Source organism: Protomyctophum parallelum (genome assembly GCF_964188405.1).
Source record: "Protomyctophum parallelum genome assembly, chromosome: 2".
Taxonomy (NCBI): Eukaryota; Metazoa; Chordata; class Actinopteri; order Myctophiformes; family Myctophidae; genus Protomyctophum; species Protomyctophum parallelum.
Genome location: NC_139699.1, coordinates 22,000,121 through 22,026,380, shown reverse-complemented (window position 1 = coordinate 22,026,380; position 26,260 = coordinate 22,000,121). Strand labels below are relative to the sequence as shown.

Below are 26,260 nucleotides of genomic sequence, written 5' to 3'. Positions count from 1 at the left end.
AACGCTTTGGACAAAACCTCCATTGGACCCTCAAACTGTCAGCTAAAACAGCTAACTCCACCACCTCTCCCCCTCTCATGGAAGTAATTGATAATATATAAAGTCACACCACCAAGTCTAATGAGGCTGTATTGCTTTGTTTTCAAAATATACGGTCTTCTTAATTTCCTGAAAAATGTATATTTTTCATTTGCTGAAAAATGAACATTTTGGAGTCGGGAGGTTTCTTCTCGACAGCAGAGAGATATTATGAATTTGAGGGGTCCTCGAGGGGCACGGAAACGTTTAGAGAACCACTGATCTTTACCACTGACATGTTGTACAATCGGCCTCAGGTCTCTAAAAAACAGTTTGAGAATAGCCAGCATGTGCTCTTGCCTCTCCATTACTTTCTGCTAAGCAGTGCCGCGTGCTGACAGAGCTGTGCTGACAGAGCTTGGTACATGTAACGTCTTATCACCGTGCTCCCCGCCCCAGAGAGAGAGGCCTAACAGCGGGCAGACAGAGTGGCTACAGATGGCAGAGAACCACATGTTTATGGGCCTAGTGATGGCCATTGTTGTGTTTTTTATGAAGAGGGCAACAGTAGGAGGCATTGTGTCTTGTTCTTGTGTGGCAATGTGCACACAATGTATGCAGGCTATACTTGGTAACTTGGACTACGTGGATATAGGGCTGAGAAGTTTATAGTGTTAAAATATAAATGAATTGCTTAACTGCTGAATTAATTCATTGCTTAATGAATTGCTAGGGTATTGAAAGTTACGTTTTTAGCCACTCTACCCTTTCTCCGTGTTTTGGATTAATCTGGCCCGGCGCCAATCCCGTAGATCTACGTGAATTGGTCCTTTATGGTGATTTGAATCGATCGAGTCGAGATGCTACTCACGTTGGCGCCATTTTGGATTTCTCGTGCAGCCGCACCCATTCTGTTTCTTCCAATCGCTTTTATCTCCCAATTCCTTGTCCCAGATGGCGTTTCTGGTCAAAACAATTAAGTCTTATTCCACGGCAGATAGCCGACGCTGTGATCCTCGCAATGATATTTTCTCTGCTCTCATCGGCAGACTGGAAGTGATATGCGACAACACACACACACGCACATGCACACGCACATGCACACGCACACGCACATGCACATGCACATGCACACACTAGTATTACATCATAACATCCGGTCGCTGGTTTTTGGCTCTTCAAAATAAAGGTTCAACGGGGGTCAATCCTGGCGGGTTTAGGGGTTAAAGTCCCTCAGGGATTTATACTAGTGTCTTTTCTGTTTTCTTTATCACGGTAAAGCTTTGCAGATCGCCAAGCTCACAATGAGCAAAAAAACAAGGAGGGGGCGAGTACAACCCCGCTAGGGCCTAAGCCTGCAGTGCAGATACCCTGTTACATGTATTTTTCAGAATGGACAAAATTATAAAAAAAATTCAATACAGAATGAGATCGTATCGACATCGGCCATAACAGCAATTAATTGTAACGGATATCGATATCGGCCAAAATGTCTGATCGGCACATCCCTAGTTATGAGGTATTGAAAGTTCAATTTTTATAACATATTGTGTACCCTGTAAAGTCATGTTGTGATTGCGGGCGACGCCTGCGTCACCCGCTCCCAGTCTGAAAGGGCCTTCCTTGACACCGTCACAATCTGGGCGCCCGCTGGCCTAGCGGTCCAGGCGCATGCCACATATATAGGCTCTGGCTCTGACTCCTGTTCGAGTCCCGTTCATGACGACCTTTAGCTGCGTGTCTCTCCCCTTCTCTCTCTCTCTCTCTCCCTCTTTCCTGTCAGTCTTCACTTGATACTATCAATAAAGGCAAAAAGCCAAAAACAAATCTTTAAAAAAAAGCAGCACACCTTCAGGTTCCTTCACCAGCCCTCACACTGCACCCAATTTATTTTTCGCTTCTAAATTTAGAGTAGCCAATTAATTTGTGCCCTTTGTCTCCCAATGTAGTTGTTATACCCATCCCCACATTCTCCACACGTCTACAGTATGTGTAGCCTCGCTGGTTCACAGAACAAAGAACCAACATTTACTCAACTTATCTGCATGCCCATTTACATTTACTTAATTAAAATTTTGAGGTATTTGTACTTTGCTTGAGTAATTCCAATTTCCAATTATTTTACTTCTACTCCTACTATAACCTACATCTCGGAGGCTAATATTGTACTTTTACTCCACTGCATTTATTTTAACACTTTAGTTACTAGTTACTTTGATTATTTTAACAAAACATACATTACCAACGTCAGCTCTATACATTTTGGCCATTTGAAAATAGCAGATCTACAAGCTCACAATGCGTCACATATTTAAAAATATATGCGCTATAGAGTGTCGGCAGATATGGCCGATTTTTCTTTGAAAATCCCCGCCTTCCCCCCCAAAACCGGCATAATGTTCCATTCTTACCTCGGCGCTGGTCATGCTAAAGTCTCTCTGGAAGCGTTAATATTCCAAACGAGAGGCATGCTGAAGTCAGAAATGAAAACGGGTAAAAACCATGAAGTGAGTTCCCTAGATTAGGAGATACGAGCCATTCTTTTGGAGCCGTAAACAAGGAAGTGAATGGCACTGCGCATGCGTGAATCAACAAGGAGTACGGTGCAGAAGGAGAGGCCAACCCATTTATTTTATCAATCAAAATGACCAAAGAATGCCTATACACGTCTTTGGCACCCCGTGGTTTAAAAGACGTGTATGTATGTGTACAGTACGTCCTTAGCAAGAATGGTGTTAATACACAGAACAGCCAGAATCCAGTGCATTTGTCCACAAACTATTGAATATAGTGGGGTATTTTTTTTTTCTTGTCTTTTTTTGGCAAGCACTGCTATGACACTGTCAAACTGCCGTGGATAATGGATGGTATGGACGAGCGGGCTTGTGGCTGCTGAATAAGGATGAAAACATTTTATCCATAATGTTGGCTGCAGCCTGAACAAAACAAATACAATGATGCTGCATGCTGCATCCCATCATATTATTTAACTCCCTCTGGTACACGTCGAGAAGCTCTAAAAAGGAAGGGATGCTTCTAAATGACAGGTGTATAGTTCACCGCACAACTTTATGTCGGCGTTTGAGAAGTGAACAAACTCGGCCAAACTGCAGTTTTTTAGACCTACACAATCACTGCATTAGACCAGACGTCGTCGAATGCAGCTTACGTATGATTCATGATGATTATTTTTATTATATTGCCATGTTTTCTGTTCTTGCTTACTGTAAGTCAAGTTTTGCACAAAAAAACACTCCTTGGGCTAAATCCGGCCATAGCCACTTGCCCAAATGTGCCCAAATGTGATGACCTCATCACATTTGTGATGACGGCAATGGCCGTTTTTAGCCCAAGGAGTGTTTTTCGTGCAAAACTAATGCTTGGAATGCATTCAGTATAATGTAAACACCCTAGTTTGACAGGTCACATGCTACTTAATGCAAAATGGAATTTAGAACATTGTGCCTAGGGTGGTTGAATAGAAACCAATGTGGGATATGTTAGTAGACACCTTTACAAACAAGAAATGTAAGAAATGTTTACAGATTTTATTAATATCCTCTGACTCTCTCTCTCTCTCTCTCTCTCTCTCTCTCTCTCTCTCTCTCTCTCTCTCTCTCACACTCTCTCTGTCCCTCTGGCTGTGAAGCCAGCGGAGAGCTGGCATAATGATTTGTCACAGAGTCGGCGAGCCTTTGCCGTTAGTTGTGCGGTTCTAATTCTGACAATGATCCGTAATTGAATGTGAGCCCTGCCTAATGGTCTGCTCCTCATCGCCCTCTCTCTCTCTCTCTCTCTCTCTCTTTCTCTCTCTCTCTGCCGCTCTAACCAGATTATCCTCATAAGTACGGCGCAGAGGGTGGCTGTGCCGACCACACGGTGTTCGAGAGGATGAAGAAATACCAGGCGTCGGCTGTGGAGGAGGAGGAGGACCCGGTGGCGGTGAGTCTGTGACGCACGCACGCACACACACACACGCACACACACACACACACACACACACACACACTAGTGTTGACTTTTATGTAGTTAGTTTTAGTCGTATTTTAGTCCTCTGAATAGTTATATTTTTAGTCGACTAAATATCATAAGATTTTAGTCGACTAGATCTACAGTTGATTCAGTCGACCTAAATGTATTTAGGCGGGCCTTGATGGAAGACTTGACTAAAACTAGATAAAATGTTGCTGTGAAAATGAACACTCTCTGAGTCATAGACCTGTAAGGGTCCATTTGGTAACTACCAATGTTTTAGCTGGGGACAGTGGGGGTCCCACCTGGAACTAGCCTGGCTCCAGCCCTGAATCGCTACCATTATAAAATTATGTCAGGTCTGGAGACTCTGCCTACGGCGGCGTCAGTCTCGATCGAAAATGTGATCGCAGCAGCTGATTGGCCACCACCCCGTCACTCGACTAACCTGACGCTGCCAGATGAGGGCGGTATTGGGTAACCATGTTCCCCAACACAGCACTCATCTGGAATCTCTCAGGGAGTTGAGCTGAAAAAAACCGTTCCGTACCGGACCAATCAGCGTGAGCTAAGGGCGGGATATGTGCGAAACCGGATGTGAAGCTATATAGACACGTCAATATGATTGGTTGTGTTTGCACGCCCACACGGTGATAGACAGACGGTCCCATCCAATCATCTACCAAGTATCTTGAAAAAAAGGAACAGCCCCGTCATCGAATTTGCTTCCGCGATCCCAGATCCCAATAAGCTGTGAAACAAATTTGTGTAGCAAGCTTCTTTGGATCTGGCAGCGTCAGGTTATCACTCGACAGCATCAAACAACAAACATGGCTGCCCCCACTGCGGTGACTCACGACCGTACCGTATCAATCTGGCTATTATATTGACGTATGATAAATAGATTCTTTACAGAAACGATTTTATAATCATCCGACATATTTTACTGTTTTTGTTTACATGCTAGTAGCGCTCGTTGGCTGTGTTTGTTTGGTTAGCAACCGGGTTAGCAATAGCCACATTATTGACAACGTTATCTGCTTTCCTATACTATTCTGATTGGTTGGTATGAACCAATCGCCGAAGACTGCCACTTTGACAACGCCCATTCCAAAAACTGCTGCCGTGGGGAGCGCTTTCAGTCTGAATAATGAAGTGAAACTAAATGAAAATTCAGACTTAAGTCCCTGCACGCTGTGTTTTTCCGTCGGTTTTCTGAAAAACTCGTCCACTAGGGGTCTGCGGACCCCACTTTGAGAAACACTGAGCTGGAATAACACCAGTGTCATTGTGACATGGAGGACGATGTGACATGGAGGTGTTGCGGGTGGAATAGCATTGCTGTCGGGCAGAAACCTCTTATCTCCATATTCTAAATTGATCTCACTACAGCAGTGGTTTTCAACCAGTGGTCCGGGGACCACCAGTGGTCATTGAGGGGGTTCCAGGTGGTCCCCCTATTACTGTAGTTAAATGATGGAGAGTTGTTAACCATATGGACCCTTACACTGTAGATCTTTAACTCCTGAGAGCGTAAAATTAAATGAAATATCATTTTACGCTCTTTTCAGTTTTGGGTCTGAGAGGCTAAATGTCATCAACTGGCTGGCTGACTGGCTGACGACAGAAGCCATATTGAACAGTATATAGTCTGGGCCCCCTGGCTGACTGGCTGACGACAGAAGCCATATTGAACAGTATATAGTCTGGGCCCCCTGGCTGGCTGACGACAGAAGCCATATTGAACAGTATATAGTCTGGGCCCCCTGGCTGGCTGACGACAGAGGCCATATTGAACAGTATATAGTCTGGCCCCCCTGGCTGGCTGACGACAGAAGCCATATTGAACTGTATATAGTCTGGGCCCCCCTGGCTGACTGGCTGACGACAGAAGCCATATTAAACAGTATATAGTCTGGGCCCCCTGGCTGCCTGACGACAGAGGCCATATTGAACAGTATATAGTCTGGGCCCCCCTGGCTAACTGCCTGATGATATTAAACAGTATATAGTCTGGGCCCCCTGGCTGGCTGGCTGACGACAGAGGCCATATTAAACAGTATATAGTCTGGGCCCCCTGGCTGGCTGACGACAGAGGCCATATTGAACAGTATATAGTCTGGGCCCCCTGGCTGGCTGACGACAGAGGCCATATTAAACCGTATATAGACTGGGCCCCCCTGGCTGGCTGGCTGACGGTCGGCTTGACATTATCTGCTGTGTCACCGTCCTGCCAAGCTGTGACTCGTTGTGGAACAGACGAGGAGCGAGCGCGGGAGATGAGGTGACATCATTTTGCTGTTCCGAGAGGTATAATAATCTGACAGGGGAGGGTGAGTCATGCCTGCCCGCCCGCCTGCCCGGAATATTCCCAGAATGAACTCCTGAGCGACTGACTGACTGACTGACTGAGCTCCAGGAATAGGGCTCTTTTGGCAATTTCTCTCTCGATTACTTTTTCTGGTTAGTTAGTTTTTTGTTTTGTTTTTGGTATAATTTTTGTTGTAATATATACTGTATCAAGGAATCAACGCAAAATAAAATAAAATTGATTTTATTTTATATAATTTACTAAATTGCTTTATTGTACTACTTAAAGCAGTTGTTCTCAAGTGGTTCGGGCTTTGTGTGTGTGCGTGTGTGCGTGCGTGTAAAGTACGTCCTCCCCATGTGAATGTTTAAATCATTAATCCGAGCTCGCGCTGAGGGAATTAATTGTCTGTTAGTTGGTTCTGTACCACAGCCTAGGCTGAGGCTACACTACAGATATGGAGGGATATCACTTCTGGGTCGGGGTGGATGTGGCTCTTCTTCTTTGCTTATGAGGCTAGCGCATTTCACTGGCACTAGCCTCACGATCCCACCTACATGGTAACGGCATGGAATCGGTACAGTACATTTTGATGACTTTTGTACTAGTACTAGTTATGCATTCCGGACTTTTACTTGTGTAACAGAGTATTTCTACAGTGCCGTAATTGATACTCTTACTTATGGTGGTCAGGGACTTTCTCACTGCGCCACCCCGAGCGCAAATGTTAGGATGGTCAACTTAAACTAGACTAAAACGTGTGTCCGTGCGTGTGTGTGTGTGTGTGTGCGTTAAGTCAAAGTCGTACGATTTGTCACACACGTTACCGCACTGAAATTTGTTCTCCGCATTTGACCCATCTCTTGGAGCGGTGAGCTGCAGCCATGCCGTGCTCGGGAATCATTTGATTAGTTGATTTGACCCCCAATCCAACCCTTTGATGCTGAGTGCCAAGCAGGGACTGACCCCCCAATCCAACCCTTTGATGCTGAGTGCCAAGCAGGGAGCCATTTGTCTTTGGTATGGCCCGGCCGGAGATCGAACCCCGACCTCCCAGTTTCAGGGCGGACACTAACCACAAGGCCACTGTGTGTGTGTGTGTGTGTGTGTGTGTGTGTGTGTGTGTGTGTGTGTGTGTGTGTGTGTGTGTGTGTGTGTGTGTGTGTGTGTGTATCAGGAACTGAACAGCGTGCTGATGGAGGACAGAGACCACCACCAGGGTCCTCTGGTGCTACGGAGGAAGAGGAGAGCAGCGGGCGCTGAGAAGAACACATGTCAGCTCTTCATCCAGACCGACCACCTCTTCTTCAAGTACTACGGCACCAGGGAGGCTGTCATCGCTCAGGTACTACAGAGCACCCGTTTGCCTTATTGGAACATAAAAATAAAAATAAACATTCCCCTAAAAAAACATGTTTCGATAACTATTATTTTCTAACTCTGTTTTTGCTAAATCCAATGATTTCTTTCAGTAATGTCAGAAATGAAAGAAAAATGTGATGGGTGGTGATCCACCTGAACTGAAGCCACACCCACAGCTGTAGTTGTATGATAAAGGGGGAGGGGTTAGGGGAGGGGCTGATAGTGTGATGTCACTATATTACTGTTTATTTCATTGGCCCGTTTGACTGTCAAGGGTTCAGCCTCCAGGAAGAAACCCTAAATAAAAGGTTAATACACCATTGCACATAAAAACGACTCCAGGGTGTCTAAAGAAGTACTGTAACCTCATAGACACATGAAAAACTGGAAAAATACAAAAATTGTTCGCACTCCATCTTTAAGTACAATCAGCTCCTATTTTGAAGGAATCCCGGGAATGATTGTGTTAAAGTGAAACAATGGAGTACTTTTCCCACCCCTGCCCGTGCTGCCTTGCAGGAAGGACTGTTGGCTGGACGGACGGCACGGAGTGCCACTGCCAACAGTTGGATGTACAAAGGGCTGACAGCAGCTGTGTCAGGGGCCAATTAGGAGAGTGGATTAACTTACTAACTCATCTGGTGGGTTGAAATGAGGACTCACACACAGTTAAAGGGACACTTCACCCTTTTTGCAAAAAAATATATGTTAATGACGTTTAGAAGCTTTAGAACACTTTCCTGGGGGTCTTTTTGTGTGTAATATGTGGTTTTAGATATTTTAGATTGTAGCAGTGAGCCTGTTGTCTCTGATGTCATGGACACTGGGCTCACTTCCTTCCTGGACTACATGTTGTCTCAGTAAGACAGCTCTCCCCCTATCCACAAGGAGGTGCAGTGCACCAAAGAATTATGGGAATTGTAGTCCAGGAAGGTAGTGAGACCAGTGTCCATGACATCAGAGTCAACAGGCTCACTGCTACAATCTAAAATAACTAAAACCACATATTACACACATAAATACCCCCAGGAAAGTGATCTAAAGCTTCTAAACGTCATTAACATATATTCTTTTGCAAAAAGGGTGAAGTGTCCCTTTAAGGGTTTATTTTTCTTTTAGAGTTTTATGGGGGGGGGGGATTACCTGTACCAACAACATTTTATTGGACTCATTGGAAAGTTGTCCTTGACGTTGGTAAGATCAGAAGAACCTCACGAATTTCATTGACAAAGTATCTCCTTCTATATCTTTTTATCCTATGTTAAAATTGGCTTTTGAGAGGACAGGCTGAGATGGGAATATCTGTCGGATCGGCGGTGCAATGTAGATTTGAGGTTCCTGTCTCGGTGGGCGACAGCCAGACGAATTTTCCGGAAGTGCATTATTCGTCTATGCGGGACCCTGCAACTCCCGGCGATAGCAGGCGAACAGGCGATAGTCGAAATGTGGGCGGAGGAACAAAAAACAAATATTTTATGTTTTGAACGACATTCGGTGATGGCCAATGAAATTAATGTGTTGCTTTGTTTACCTTCCACACCTGTACGAGGACATCTAACTATAAATGCACCAAGAGATTTCTATCGCCCAGAGTGGACGTTGTGCTCCCGGCTGTTAAAACACACTGCCTGTGTAGTGTAGAACTCCATAGTCGCCCACTATGGAGTTCAACAGGCAAAGTACTCTGTGATCTGGAAAAAGTATGAATCGCTCATTTTCATAGACCAGGGGTGTTCAGCGTTTTCATAGACCAGGGGTGTTCAGCGTTTTTCAGGCCGTTTTTTTTTTTTTTTTTTTCTCCTTGTAAATAATAAATAAACTTGAATCTAATGGTTTTGTGCCACGCGCTGGGCAATGTGAACTCAACATAATTCACCATTTTTCAGCCTTCTGATTGGTCCCTGACTGACTAACCAGCAGGATCTTTCTGCCTTGTTCCGCCATGGTTCCGCCTTGTTTATGTTGAATTTGCTAAAACATCATTTTTGGAAAAACTAAAAACAAACATGATATGCCCTGCAGTCACCATGCTGCACCTGTGATGTTCCTTTTTACTGATACCAAGTTTAAAATAAGAACTGAATGCACAGAATATCAATACGAAGCAACTGAAAAACACGTTATTTCAATGGTAGTGGATGGAGAGAAATATGTTTTTGTCCAACCACGAAACGGCAACCAATGGGTGCGAAGAGGGGCACAACCATGGGCGGGACTTGACAAAGGGTGAATTGTAACGCCAGTATTTCCTCTGCAGATCTCCAGCCATGTGAAGGCCATCGACTCCATCTATCAGACCACAGACTTCCAGGGCATCCGGAACATCAGCTTCATGGTGAAGAGGATCAGGGTGAGTGTTAAACACACACTCACAACACCCCAACATTAAGTTCCATCCCATTCTGGACGGGAAGGGAACCCCTTTTGGTGTTTTAAAGCATTATGTTATGCTTTAGCTGTTGGAAAATAGCAGATCTACAAGCTAGTGCTGCGCTACGAGCTTGTAGGTCTGCTATTTCAGCTGCACTATGTAACTTTCCTCTTCTACCCCGGATTTGAACCCTGCATGGTTTCCTGCCCCAAGTGCTGAAATGTATTTTTTTCTTTGTTGTTTTTTAACCATTGTGCTAATAGAGCATGCAAAGGTCAGGGAGACCGAACACAACCGCGCCAATTGTATAAACTGTACTGTACTCTACTGCACAGACTGGACAAAATTAAATTTTATTCATTTAAAAAAGGTTTACAATGGTGCTTGCTGCTTTAATAACATTTATGTATTTTATTGATTTATTTCCATTGTCCAGTTCCCCCCCCCCCCCAAAAACACACACACACACACACACACACACACGTTGAAAACCAGTGAGGTGCAACACAGACTTTAGGCTCAGATGACTGCCGGCATGCTGTTTTAATTGGGAACAACGTGGCCGTGTGCCAAAATCAATGAAAACACCTTGCAGCAGTAGACTTGGCAGCAACATTTAATTTTTTTTGGTCCTCTCTCTCACCATCGACTGTCCAATACTCATCTCCCTTTCTGCTCAAACAGGAAGTGTGTATATCGTTGCTTTTGAGGTTTTAGATTTGTTATTTTTTGCATAAATCAGTGCTATTGAACACCCTGTGTGTTGTTTCGAATATATCGAACCAATGGAAAGTACTCCATACTCCATTGGACCCTCAAACTGTCCACTGAAACGCCTAATTCCACCACCTCTCTCCCTCTCATGGAAGTAATTGAAAACTATATAAAGTCACAACACCACCTTTGATGAGGCAGTATTGCTTTGTTTTCAAAATATAAGGCTTTCTTCATTTCCTGAAAATTTTATATATTTTTTCATTTCCTGAAAAATGTCGTGTATGTGACAGAAGTCTGAAGAGGTGACATACATGAATTCAGAAAACGGTTTCCATTGTGAGCAACTTTAGTTTCTTGCCAGGCCCATGCGGCTGTTTTCAGACTCGGCTCTCTTTCTCTTTTCCATGAAAGAACTCCTGTGAAAAGTTTTCAAACGTTGCTGCGTTCACAATCCATCCGGTGCCAAAATCCAAATCACCCCAAGAGACTCACAGTCTCACGGTCCAAACACTTTGTGTGCAGGTTGGTTCGCTCTCAGGAAGATGACGGAGGAAGTTTTTGTTTCATGAGAGCTTGGACAAGAGATTTCACACTGTAGCATCATTGTGCATTGGTATATAATTTTCGTCATATGAAAGCAGGGAATCATAGCTTCAAATTGACATATTGGTTGGTCAGTTTGACCCACCAGTTTTGGAGATATGGCTTATAGAGTAATGTCTTGCAGAAAACAGCAAGTTGAGAAAACAGGCTTGAAAGGTTAATTTCTGTGGTCTCTAACATTACACCTATAGCTACATGTTTAAGCATTTATTTCATATTTACATGTCTTCTGTGGCCTCTAACATTACACCTAGCTACATGTTTAAACATTTATTTAATATTTACATTTATACACTTATTTCAGACATGCTCTAGTATGTGAAGAGTCTGCCTGTGCTATTAACTCATTTTGGAATAAAAAAAAAGGCAGGGGTAGGGGTTTCCACAGCTACCCCACAACACAGCGTCACTGTCTGAGCAGAAGCTCTCAATGTTTTAACCATAATACTAGATGTACAATAACTACAGCCCACCCTAGCCCAATGGTAAGTCCGCCTCTGCACATACCGTATGCCAGGGTACCCCAATAGGCGGCCCGCGGGCCATTTGCGGCCCACAGAGCGCCCCCTTGTGGCCCATGAAATAATTTCCAAAAAAAAAAAAAAAAAATGTTTTTTTTTTTGTTTGTTTTTAAGGGTCCCAGATATAAATGGCATTAAATGGGGGTCAGTAGCCTATGCATGTCAAACTGGGCATCCTTTTCAAATGGGGTCTTGCCCTGAAAATGAATTTTCAGGGCAAGACCTCGACCTCGCGCGTGCAGACTCGGCCCCCAGCCTTGTACGCTAGTCAAAATATGGCCCTTGAGGAAAATTAATTGGGGAACCCTGCCGTATGCCATTGTACAATTTACAATCGAGGCGTTTACAGTAGTAGATGCTCTTAACCAGTTAAGATTCCCTATTCAACAAGAAGGCTGAGTGCAAAGGAAGTCACCATTCAGGACGGGAACCCCTTTTGGTGTTTTAAGCATTGTTATATTTTAGCTGTAGAAAAAAATGCAAAAATGTCTTCTAAATCATGAAAGCTTTCTGAAAAATAAAACATACGGTATGTTTCTATATCAGTGTCCCAAATTATGTATTCGGCCGCCGATGACCCCTGTCTAAAATATGTTGTTTCAGGGATCCCCAGCTGCAAACATTTGAGTTTAAAAAATAAGAAAAAGAAAATGTTTGCTGTGAAAGAATATATATTCAAAGATTTGTGCCACGTTTTCACTCGCTCATCCCCTGGTTCACGGAAGTAATTTCTCTATGGAGAATAACATGGGCTCATCTTAAAATCCTCTCATATAAGAATTGTGGTCCAAAGATAAACAAAGCTCTCTCTCTCTCTCTCTCCAGATCAACACCACCCTGGACGAGAAGGACAAATCCAACCCGTTCCGCTTCGCCAACATCGGCGTGGAGAAGTTCCTGGAGCTCAACTCTGAGCAGAACCACGACGATTACTGCCTGGCCTACGTGTTCACGGACCGGGACTTTGACGACGGCGTGCTGGGCTTGGCCTGGGTGGGCGCTCCGTCAGGTAGGCCTACACACACACACACACGGCTTGGCCTGGGTGGGCGCTCTGTGAGGTAGGCCTACACTACACACACACGCACACACACACACACACACACACACACACGGCTTGGCCTGGGTGGGCGCTCTGTGAGGTAGGCCTACACTACACACACACGCACACACACACACACACACACACGGCTTGGCCTGGGTGGGCGCTCTGTGAGGTAGGCCTACACTACACACACACGCACACACACACACACACACACGGCTTGGCCTGGGTGGGCGCTCTGTGAGGTAGGCCTACACTACACACACACACACGCACACACACACACACACGGCTTGGCCTGGGTGGGCGCTCTGTGAGGTAGGCCTACACTACACACACACACACGCACACACACACACACACGGCTTGGCCTGGGTGGGCGCTCTGTCAGGTAGGCCTACACTACACACACACACACACCAGCGATAATCGTTGTTTTAAGGATAACTGTTGTATAAATGCAATATTACACTCGAAATTTGCAACACATTTTCACTATTTTTCAAAAATAGACCTACAAGTTCAGTGCCGCGGTATGAGTTGTACATCTGCTAATTTTTAAATAGCTAAAGTATAACATAATGCTTAAAACACCAAAAGGGGTTCCCGTCCTGAATGGGTTAAAGAGGACTTGTACATCACACTTTTTTTTTAATGTCATCCGAATCTAGCTATTATATAAACACCCCCGCACGTCTCTTCATAAGCACAAGCTGTCCCGAGGCAATCGTTGTAATCAGGGAATAGTTGTAACTGTATTGCCTCTGAGAGTATGACAGACAGACAGACAGAGAGAGAGGGGGAGATCTCAGTTGACAATGAACACACATGGCCCTCATTTATCAATTGAGTGTAAAATCTTCCCCAAATTCGAGCGTCGGTTTTGTAGTACACCCACGTCGCCACAGCATTTATAAAGTGATCGCAAACAGCTGATCCTTCCTTCATTTCATTCCTAGCAGTGATAAATGTGACGGCTGAAATCAATCTGGCACACCCTATGAAATCAAGCCTCACCCTCGTTTTTGCGACATGCACAACTGCAATACGACCACACAACTCATGGTTACACGATGGAAAAAAAAAATCCCCCGCTTGCCTTGCTGCCCGCCTCCCCCCCCCCCCCCCTCCCCCTCTCATACACACAGACGCACGCATGCACACGCAACTTGCAAGCCTAACTGGTGTGTTGTATCTTAAATAAATAAAGAACGAACACCTGCATGAATTAAATAAAGCTGTAGGCCTACCCTGTCTGCCTCACACCTATCGGCCGGGGATGCGCTACCCCCCCCACCCCCTCCATGCTAATTTGCCCAGTCAATCATTTGACTCATGCTACACACCTGCTGTGTGATGTTAGTTGTAGCCTATATTAAATTATGAAAGTATTTATTAATTTAATATAGCCTACAACAAGATATATTAGTGAACGAAAACCTGAATCTGCATGTGAACCATGAATTAAATAACAAATAGGCGCACACACACGCTGCTGTTTTGCAAATAAGTGCATCTCCTCCTCACCTGTCTGTCGGTCTGTCTGTATCACTGTGGTCCGTCCATGACACCGTGGCTGGGCTGTCAACTGTCAATTATATGAATGTGCAGCCTAAACCAGCCTCATGTGGCACTGGCACTGGTGGACAGTGGTGGTGGTGGGCTGGCAGCCTGGCTGAGTTAGCCTACCTATCTCCGATGTGGTCCCCTGCACTTGCGCTGGCACGACACATTTGGCATTCGAGCGACGCGTCGGGTTTATCCTTAAAACAACGAGATGTAACTCCAGAAAGGAGGGGGGGGGGGGGTTCCAGCACAGGCAGCGCAAATCCTCGCATACGGTATGCTCTCATGCAAAAATGTTTAAATGGCTTAAGCATCTAACTTGCAACATTGTTTTAATTGTGCGATTTTAATTGCTTGTAAAGTTGGTAATCTACCAATTTCATATGACACAAAGACAAATCGTTGATGTAGGCCTATTCCTTTTTTTTTTTTCTTTTTACATATAGCCCATATACATACAGTTTTATATAAACATTTTAGTAGTGAATACATTATGTTTAGATGCCTGTGACAGCCTCTCAGCTGGTCAGTCAATGCTGCTCCGCCTTTCTACGACAGAAAAACAGCCGAGGACAAAGCCTACGACAGCTCCCGATCTGACGTGATTTTTGTCCTAGCTAACGTTCAAGTTCAAGGTTTTGCGGAAATGATAAATGCCGATAATTGGTACATAATATTGGTACATATACTGTACATATTATGCTAATAACTCAAATTGCTCAACGTGCAACTTTTAGAAACCAAGCTTAATCTCATCGTCTAAGCCTATATATGACATTTGAATCATAAAAGTTTATACTAACCACCATTTCTGGGTTCATGAACATTCCAGTAGACTATTTAACACAAATCCTCTCTTCTGGGGGTTCCTGAATCCCTGGCACAAAAAAAAAAAAAAATCAGATGCTGGGGTCCGCAGCCAAATCTCTGGCCTCTGGTATAATGGGTTAACCCTGAGTGTTAAAAAAAGGCAATGTCTTGTGTGTGTGTGAGCGCGCGTGTGTGTGTGTGTGGGACCCCCCCCCCCCCCCCCCCCGGTTCATAAGATCAGTAATATAATATAATTACTGACTCCTCGCTGGTGGTGATGTTTATCAGAACACACATGCACACACACACACATGCACACACGCCCTGCTGTCTGCCTCCGTTTCATCCCTCTCTCATTCCTTCTGTGGATGTGTGTGATTGTTACTTCAAGGACGATCGAGTAGAAGGGGAACGCATCTAGAACATCTTGAACTTTGTGGGGTTTTTTTCAGTCCTGTCAGCATTGTTCCTCTTGATCTCCACACTCTTAAAGAAAGCGTGCGTGCACGCGTGTGCCTCTGTGTCTTTCTCACTGGTCTGTCTCTCTCTGTGTCTTCTCTCTTTCTCTCTCTGTGTGATGCACCCTAGGAGACATTTATACTTCATTGCGCAACAGTGTTGCGCACTGATATACAAGCTCAAATCGCGTGAGCGTAGAGGTCTGCGTGCGCGACACCATCGCGGGACGAAGAAAAACAGCATTTGAAAGTTTTTTTTACACGTGAGATGCAGTTGAACTTGGTGGTGGTGGTGCCGCTTAGTTCCCAACAAAAGAACGAATCGACAAGCAAGCTGTTGTTTTGGCTTATAGTCCTGGGATGCCATGGAATATAAATGTAGCTTCATAGTTCATATTGCTGTCAGCAATGAGGTGTTGATGCCAGAGGGAATTAAAAGGATTCAATGTGACAGCTCCCCAAGCAAACAGGCCTTAATGAATCTGTCAAACGCTTACATGTTGACACGCACGCACGCCCAGGCCCCACACACATACACACAGTCACACACACACACACACACAGTCTCACACACACACAGTGGAGACTTGTAAAAATGATTATGCCTGGCGTGGGTTACTGCTTCTATAAATTGATTACTAAATATACCTGCGTAGAAGACATAGACAATAGCTCAATTAACAGTTTCATTATAAGACTGACTAACTGACTGCCTACACAAACAAGGTTGTTGTTTTACATGTAAGATTATTTTCTTCCAGTTGGTCAGGCTCGTTTCTGCAGCTCTGTTTGTTGTTTCTGTTGTTGATACTCAAACGGAACAACCAATATGTCAATTTGAAGCTATGATTCCCTGTTTTCCAAAAATACAATGACACTCCCTCAGTCAAATTTAGTCACGTATTATGTATTTTTTTTTCTTCCTGAAAGCTGAAAGCCTTTCAGTCAAAAGGTCCAATTCGAAACACACCAATTCTAGTGACATCACAATATCATCCCCTCCCGTAAACCCCTCCCACAGCTGTGTGTGGCTTCAGCATACTTATTGAACTGGTGGGTGTGGCCACATAAAGAAATAATTTTAACACTTTCTGTACGCTTTTTAATCATAGTATCATGTTATGGGGGGGGGGGGGGGGGGGGGGGGGGGGGGGGGGGGGGGGGGGGGGGGGGGGTGGGGATCACAGCATTTAAACTTTAACGCGTTATAAAGCACTGGCTTTTGTAAACCGCGGCACTTTATATGGAGTTCATCAGTCTTTTTTTGGTTTGGCTCTCCAAGTTCAGAAGTCACACCACCCAAATAAAAACAATCAATAACAGACACAGAGAGAGAGCACTGAGCGAGCACTGAGCGAGCACTGAGCAAGTGTGCTGAATGCCATAGTAGGGTCAGAGTGAACCAAGAATGAACCTGTTCCAACCCGCTAATGGGCCTCTTATTGAATTGGACCAATTGCCGCCTACGCACATAAGCAGCTGCAGTGAAAGGGCGTAGGTGTACACACACACTCACACACACACACACACACACACACACACACACACACACACACACACACACACACACACACACACACACACACATTGTTTACTGTTAAGTGCTCTGCTGAGCTCATGTTGTGTCATAGCTGGAAGCTGTTGCCTGTGGATGACTGGACGATGTGTAGGTTTATGGGAAATGAGAGATGATGATGTGGCCCCTCCCCCTCCCTCCCTCACAGCCTGCAACAACCAATCATGTGTTCGTGTCGCCAGATGTTTGTGAGAGAAACAAGCAACCGGGTGTAGGAAAATGAGCCCCAAAGGGCACATGAGCACAGCGGATCATATTATGAGTATTGACTATTATGAAAATGACACCCTAAAATGCTTTTTCACGCATCAACGGTCGAGGAAGTCTCTGAATACTGGCATTGTCACTGTCACCGTGCAGAACTAAAGTAGTAGTTCAGAGCCTAAAGTAAGACAGTAGTTAGAGGCGATAGAGAAGGTTCAGAGCCTAAAGTAAGACAGAGTAGTTAGAGGCGATAGAGAAGGTTCAGAGCCTAAAGTAAGACAGTAGTTAGAGGCGATAGAGAAGGTTCAGAGCCTAAAGTAAGACAGTAGTTAGAGGCGATAGAGAAGGTTCAGAGCCTAAAGTAAGACAGTAGTTAGAGGCGATAGAGAAGGTTCAGAGCCTAAAGTAAGACAGTAGTTAGAGGCGATAGAGAAGGTTCAGAGCCTAAAGTAAGACAGTAGTTAGAGGCGATAGAGAAGGTTCAGAGCCTAAAGTAAGACAGTAGTTAGAGGCGATAGAGAAGGTTCAGAGCCTAAAGTAAGACAGTAGTTAGAGGCGATAGAGAAGGTTCAGAGCCTAAAGTAAGACAGTAGTTAGAGGCGATAGAGAAGGTTCAGAGCCTAAAGTAAGACAGTAGTTAGAGGCGATAGAGAAGGTTCAGAGCCTAAAGTAAGACAGTAGTTAGAGGCGATAGAGAAGGTTCAGAGCCTAACTTTATGGACATGCATAAACACATTGTTGGATGCCTGACCATGTAGAACTGCTCAAAATTGTAATTACACAATATAATTGCCTTTCAGGTGAGATAAATTCACTTTCATGTTCCTTTGAGTGGATGCAATTATGGTATACCGTAGTATAATATAATGAGCTGTTCATGGTGTTGGGATTTTTTCTTTTTTTGTATCATAAAAACAAGGAGGAAAATAGCTATTGCCTATTTGCCCTGCCCTATGGCAACCTTCTTCAAATACAAAATCTCCAGAGTTAAAGCGACACAAAAAAATATATGTTAACACGAAATATATGTTAGCTGTAGCAGCTAAATGTAGCCAAAACACTCTGAAGGCGATCGACAACAACGGGAGGTATGATTAAATCTAACACGACTAGCGACTGGACAGTGGGGAGCCGTCTAACACAGGATCTTTTCTTAGAATTGGACGGGATGATTTAGATCGCGAGTTATTAACGTTTTAAATTTTTTGTTGTCGTCGGCTAAACAGGGGAGTAACATTTTCGATGACGTCCCACTGTTGTGCAACATCGAGGATTGCGCAACAGGCGCTCCTAGGCTGTAGAGCGATGCGATCGGTTTTCATATCAATAAACTTCGTCTTTTGGATAAAACTTTGTCCTGGGCGCTGGGCGTTACTAATAGAAAGGAGTAAGGATGGTGAACTTCGTCCTGGGCGATTGGGGTGTTAATGATGTTTAGAACATTTAGAACACTTTCCTGGGGGTCTTTATGTGTGTAATATGTGGTTTTAGATATTTTAGCAGTGAGCCCAGTGTCTCTGATGTCATGGACGCTATAAATATAGTGTTACGTGAAACATGTGCAGTCACTATGTAGTGTGTCCTCAAGAAGCACCCTGAATTGTCTCTATCGAGACAAATCAAACCATATTGAGAGAGTCCTGGAGTTGTTCCATTTGTGTGGAGCTTAAGCAGTCTTTCCTTGTTCACTGTTCTCACATGGCCTGGGTGAATGTGTTCACTGTCCAGTAACCTTTGGTTCTGAAAGCGAGGATAGGTACAAAAGAAGGTTACCACTGACACAAGGGCTTATGAATAAATAAAATCCAATCTTGCTCCCTACGAACTGCGAGAAATGGCCAATCATCAGCAGTAATACGTTGGTAGAGCACTGCTTCAAGAGGCTTCGAGGTGGGGAGTTGAAGCATGCATGTGCAGCACATCCACCAAACATGGGACATTATTACAGAATGAAAAGTCTTTCTAACAACAAGAGAAAAACAAGACTTGTTTGTGTTTGTGTAGAGGGAACCAATCTGTGCTCTTCAAACATAGTGAAACCTGACAAGCATGAGGTCAGTCCGCTGCCCCCCCCCCCCCCCCCCCCCCAGGTTGGCATAGGAAGTGTAGCGACCAGAATTACGTTAGATAATTGACACAAAAATGGGTTGCAAGAAAATATTTAAAATAAAACTGCCCCCATAAGCAAATAGTCTGAAACGCCGCCTAAGCCAATGGGAGTCTGCACCACTCGTGTAGCCAATCATGTCGTAGCGACCTAGTCACGATTGGCTGTTTCCTAAGCCCTGCCCCATAAGACCTCAGCTTGAAGCGACAAGTAGCTAGCTGCTAATGCTAATGAGCTAACTGCATGGACAGCAGTAAAGCCACGACAAAGCACAGTGATTGAACCACGAACAGAACGTCAGAAACGAACACAAACAAGGTTTGTGTCGTGAGATTGTGACACAGAAACATACATGTTGGGGGGAGAGACAGCACTTGTTTCACCTGACTTTTTTTTTTGTTAGCTGCTCCACATGGACCGTGAAATAAGAGCTTGCCGTCTAGTACCGTACTGTACCGTACTGTGAGCAGTGTAGATAGATGTTGACTCTGTGACATGTGTTGACGTGACTCCAACCCCCCCCACCCACCCACCCCAGCTACTAGCTGTGGCTGTCACACTGCTCTAGAGCCAAACTGAGGACCACCTGCTCACGTTGCTGCTGTGTGGACACATGGCACACGCACACACACGCACGCGCGCACACACACACACACACACACACACACACACACATACACACACACACGCACGCACGCACGCACGCACGCGCGAGCGCACACACAAGCACGCACGTGCTTTGACATGCACTCAAAGGAGCACAATGAACCTAAGATTTTTGGGGGTGTTTTAACCTTTTGACAGATATGTACGCAAGTATGTTGTTGCTGTCGGGCAGAAGCCTCTTTTCTCCATGTTTTGACCTTTTGTGGAGTATTTTTTCTCGTAAATTAACGCCCTACTCGATCATACTACAGTAGCCTTGCATGAAAGCATCAAAAGTATTTTGCTATTTTTATTTTTATTTTTTTTAATCCTGAAAAGTTACAGTTTTGGACATACAGTATGAGGTTTCCACCTGACAGAGATGATAATGTTCACATATATTGTATAGTAGTAGGGGGCGGGGCTGTGCATGCGTTTTTGTCAGTGAAAAACCATCATTCCAAATAGTTTTGTCTCTTTGTCTCTCAGGAAGCTCGGGAGGCATCTGTGAGAAGAGTAAGCTGTACTCTGACGGGAAGAGGAAGTCTCTGAACACGGGCATCATCACTGTGCAGAACTACGCTTCCCACGTGCCCCCCAAGGTCTCGCACATCACCTTCGCCCACGAGGTCGGACACAACTTTGGCTCTCCTGTGAGTAACTATAGACACTTTGAACACTGCCTGTCCTCCTGCACCTCTATAGCTGCTAATTGTCTCCACCAGGCCGAAGGCATGGGGAGAGAGTATGTTTTGCACTCCGTCCGTCCGTCCGTCCGTCCGTCTGTGTGTGAACAGCTAATCTCTGGCACCGTTAACCCGGTCAACTTTTGCACACACACTCCCTGGATGCCAACGATGAACCTCTGCCCCAAATTTTTCGGCCTGTTATAGCGCCACCAGGAGGCCGCTTTGTGCAAAACAAGTTTTTGGACAGTACACCTACAGATTTGGTCCAAACATCACACAAATTGGTACACGGTCTCTCTAGAGCCATTCAACGAAACAGGTCTTTCAGATTTCTCAGACTCCATCCTGATTGGCTAAGATTGGCTTCCAAAGTTCGCAGGAGTGCTCAGTTTCAAACAAAATGCTGCAAATCATGAACACATCGTGAGATTTCCGTGAAATTGTGCACGCACATTCCCACTAGGCCGAGGAAGAAATGCCACGTGAACATTTTCAACTCAGCCTCATGGTGGCGCTATAACTGGCCGAAACGTGTTTTTCCCTCTAACTGCACGGATCTGTGGATAACGTTGTATGCCAACTCCATCTAATCATACCTCCCGTTGTTGTCGATCACCTCAAGAGTGTTTTGGCCACATCTACAGTAGCTACTTCAGCCACATCCGGGTCCGGGATAGCATACGGTCCGTCGCTAAATGTGCTCCGCTGTGATAAATCGCTGGGCGCTATGATTTAATGGATTAAATAACCCCGGCGTTCGGGGTGTTAACTTGTAACCGGCAGCGCATGTCAGGAGCGACGGTGTTGTCGGTCTAATGCCAGTCGTACAGTATGCACCCCGTGTAAAGCACCTTTAGGTCAGTGTTGGTTTTGGCAGCAATTTTTTATTTTAGTTTTAGTCATAGTCTCTTGAATAGTTTTCCTTTTAGTTTTAGTCACATTTTAGTCGACTAAATATCATAAGATTTTACACTTGCTGAAAATAGCCGATCTACAAGCTCACAAGGCGCAGCCTATCTACAAGCTCACAAGTTGTTGACGAAATTGTAAGTATATTATTATTTAGTCTTGTTTTTAGTCGCCATAGCCAAAAGGTAGTCGACGAACATTTTTCGTCTTAGTTTTAGTCGACGAAATCAACACAGCTTTGGGTACATAGAAAAGCACTATATAAACATGGAGATGTTGTTATTATTGTATTGTCGTTGCAGCATGACTCTGGCACAGAATGCACCCCGGGAGAGTCCAAGATGCAGGACAAGAAGGAGAGGGGCAACTTCATCATGTACGCCCGAGCCACGTCGGGCGACAAGCTCAACAACAACAAGTTCTCGCCCTGCAGTGTCCGCAACGTCAGCCAGGTCCTGGAGAAGAAGAAGGACAGCTGCTTCGTCGGTAAATAAAAAACACCATAGACCAGGAATAGCTAACAGAGCTGGAGGTTAGCACCATAGACATATATAGGCTAGATGGCTCAAGGTGAAGTCTCTGACGTAGTTCACCTGGCGGCCATGTTGCTGAGGGGCTGCAGTACAGTATGTTCTATGGCAGCTCAAACAAAAATACTAGTCATAACTCCCTCAAATCTTGACGGATTTACAAACGGCTTGGCCAGAGCGCGGGTGAGCCATCTAGCTTGACATGCACTCAAATGAGCACAATGAAACTAAGCTGTGTGTGTGTGTGTGTGTGTGTGTGTGTGTGTGTGTGTGTGTGTGTGTGTGTGTGTGTGTGTGTGTGTGTGTGTGTGCGTGTGCGTGTGCGTGTGTGTGTGTGTGTGTGTGTGCAGAGTCTGGCCAGCCTATCTGTGGCAACGGGCTGGTGGAGGTGGGGGAACAGTGTGACTGTGGCTACAGCGACCAGTGCAAAGACCCCTGCTGCTACGACGCCAACGAGGTCGACGGCAGGAAGTGCAAACTGAAGCCCGACAAGATCTGCAGGTTAGTTTAAAGGTTAGGTTAGAACTCCATTTGATGTTTTAAGCATTACGTTATACTTTAGCTATAAAAAAATTGCAGATCTACAAGCTTGTAGATCTGCTATTTTTCAATGCTTAAAACATCAAATGGAGTTCCCGCCCCCAAAATGGGTTAATGACCATGCATGTTAATGACGCAGCCAAACTACAAGATCTGCAGGTTAGTTAAACATGATGCATGTTGTATAATAACATGTGTTCATCCATCTCCCAACAGTCCCAGTCAGGGTCCCTGCTGTATAATAACATGTGTTCATCCATCTCCCAACAGTCCCAGTCAGGGTCCCTGCTGTATAATAACATGTGTTCATCCATCTCCCAACAGTCCCAGTCAGGGTCCCTGCTGCACACCGGAGTGCAACTACAAGGGCACCAACGAGAGGTGCCGCGTGGAGTCGGAGTGTGCTCACGAGGGGCAGTGCAACGGCCTGACCGCCGGCTGTCCGTCGTCGGAACCCAAGGCCAACTTCACCGCCTGCCATGGGGACACCCAAGTCTGCCTCAACGGGGTAACGCAGCTCATTCTTTGGTTGAATTTTGATTACGTTGGTGGCCATTTTATCATCGGAAAGATTAGCCTCCAGGATGGAACCTAGGTAGGTAATTTCATCTTTTCGTGTGTATGTCACACACTCTAACCAAGAACCCATCTGTCTTGCGAGAATGAGAATGGATTCAGTTTTTCCCAGGTGTAATGATAGTTTGTTATCAGCGAGCCAGGTGCAGATTCTACCGAGTTCGGAACTCAGGGCCTTTTCAACCTGCAGTTTGTTCCTGTCTGAGACCAGCAGTGCTGAGTCATCTGTGAACAGGAACAAGTTGCAGTCACAAGCTGATGTCATGTCGTTTACATATTATTAGGAACAGGTAAAATAACCTATAGGTGTAACAGGTCTAAAATGGGTTAAACCAAGGCAGATATTGATTGCATTTGCGTTTGGTTACCTTAAGTGCATTTTTCATAGCAACGTTTTTGCAGGCAATCGCAGGGTCTAGTTTCCTGTGTAAATTATTCTTGAAGTTGTTCGTTTTAATTGGGTTATGTCTATGATTTGCAACAGGATTTTACTGTGATTTGAGAAGAGCAACAAGGGTTGTAGCTTTAATAATGCCCCTTTAGCTGCTCTATAATCACTGTAAAGCACAGCCTCTTGAGGCGCGTTGCTTTACTAAGTACTGCATGCGTGTTTGCTTCAGGTGTTTGAACAGCTGTAGGTGCACTTGGCAGCCACGGGTCTTTGAATAATGATAATCAGAGACTGGTTGTGGGGCGTTAACAGCAGTGGTGTTAAGTACATTTACTTAAGTACAATTTTGAGGCATTTGTACTTTACTGGAGTATTTCCAATTCCCTTTTACTTACATCTCGGAAGCAAATATTCTACTTTTACTCCACTATTTATTTTGAAGTTACTAGTTACTTTGTAAATTTAGCTTATTATGACAAAACATGGGCTACAGTAACCACTTCAGCCCTATACATACATACATACATTTCAGCCATTTCAAAATAGCCGATCTACAATCTCACAATGCATTGTGAGCTTGGCCTGAGGCCATTTTATCACTGGAAAGATTAGCCTCCAGGATGGAACCTAGGTAGGTAATTTCATCTTTACGTGTGACTTTTGTCACCCACTCTAACCAAGAAGCCATCTGCCTTGCTGAGAGTACATTTTGATGCCAATACTGTTGTACTTTTACTCAAGTAGCCTACATTTTGAATTCCGCAAATTTTACTTAAGCAAAACATGTGAGTACTTTAGCCACCACTGGCACTTGGTGTCGCGGATGTTTGAATAATCCGAGGCTGGTTGTTTTGCTGGTGGTTGTGGTTGTGTTTCTAAACAGGGTTGCTCGGGTTCCATCTGTGAGAAGTACGGCCTGGAGGTGTGCACCTGTGCCAGCACAGAGGGCAAGGACGAGGCTGCCGAGCTCTGCCACGTCTGCTGCATGGAGAAAAGTGAGTGTCGGAGAACTCCAAAAACAAGGAAAATGCGCTGTGGACATCACACAGCCTTCAGTCGCTAGCCTGGCTCCAGCCCTGAATCGCTAGCCACGCCCATTAAGAAAATATGTTCTGGCGATTCAGGTCTGGAGTCTCTGCCTATGGCGGCGTTAGTGTCGTTCGGAAATCCGATCACAGCAGCTGATTTGCCATCAGCCCTGTCACTCAACAGCGTCAGACAACAAGCATGGCTGCCCCCACTGCGGTAACTCACGACCGTATCAATCTGGCTATTAAATTGGTGTATGATAAATAGTTTCTTTACAGAAACTTTTATAATCCGACATATTTTACCGCTTTTGTTCACATGCTAGTAGCGCTCGTTGGCTGTGTTTGTTTGGTTAGCAAACGGGTTTGCAATAGCCTCATGATTGACAACGTCATCTGCTTTCCTACTATTCTGATTGGTTGGTATGAACCAAACACTGAAGACTGCCGACACCCATCCCATAAACTGCTGCCGTGGGGAGGGCTTTCAGTCTGAATAATGAAGTGAAACGAAATGAAAATTCAGACTGAGTGTCAGGCTATTCAGTCGCAGCTAGAGAGAGAGAGCTACAGGCTCTTTGGAACTGTATCTGAGAGCTGGGCACGATTCTAGCTCTGTTGCCACAACCAGTGTTGATTTCGTCGACTAAAACTAAGACGAAAAATGTTCGTCGACTACCTTTTTCCACAGATGAAAACTAAATGGAAACTAAATGAAAACTAAGCTATGATGACTAAAACTAAGACTAAATATACTGACAATTTCGTCAACAAATAAAAACTAGACTAAAATGTTAGGGACTATAGTGGACAACAGATCCAGTATAAGTAATTTTAAGGCCCGCCAAAATACATTGTAGTCGACTAAATCACCTGCAGATGTTTAGTCGACTAAAACTAGACTAACACTAAAACATTCCAGGTGACAAAAATGTGACAAAAACTAAATGACAACTATTCTAAATGACTAATGACTAAAACTAAAATTTGCTGTAAAAAACAACATCACACAGCCATCAGTTGCAGAGAGAGAGAGAGAGAGAGAGAGAGAGAGCTACAGTCTCTTTGGAACTGTGTCTGAGAGCTGGGCACGATCTAGCTCAACTGTTGCCACAACACAAGCTTTATTCCCACATTGCAGTTTATCAAACTTCCAGACTAAACAGGAAAGAAATTGATTTTGTATTCATTTTGTATAATCGCCAAGTCAAGCAATGGGCTTCTCTATACACACAGAATAACTCCTACTTCCGAGGCTGCTTGCCTGCTTCCCTACTTCACAGGTGTTACCGATGATACTAATTAAGTCTC

General features: G+C 44.7%; 1 protein-coding gene across 1 annotated transcript in view; it reads left to right on the top strand.

Moving 5' to 3' along the window:
* adam10a (ADAM metallopeptidase domain 10a) overlaps window positions 1-26,260 on the top strand; it is a 145,841-nt gene that overhangs the window by 110,207 nt on the left and 9,374 nt on the right. Inside the window, exons 5-13 of the mRNA XM_083759534.1 lie at window positions 3,851-3,960; window positions 7,479-7,646; window positions 9,921-10,013; window positions 12,701-12,884; window positions 20,776-20,939; window positions 22,187-22,370; window positions 22,765-22,915; window positions 23,279-23,462; window positions 24,805-24,916. Coding sequence (XP_083615660.1) covers window positions 3,851-3,960; window positions 7,479-7,646; window positions 9,921-10,013; window positions 12,701-12,884; window positions 20,776-20,939; window positions 22,187-22,370; window positions 22,765-22,915; window positions 23,279-23,462; window positions 24,805-24,916 — 1,350 coding nt within the window. The remainder of the gene's footprint in view (window positions 1-3,850; window positions 3,961-7,478; window positions 7,647-9,920; window positions 10,014-12,700; window positions 12,885-20,775; window positions 20,940-22,186; window positions 22,371-22,764; window positions 22,916-23,278; window positions 23,463-24,804; window positions 24,917-26,260) is intronic.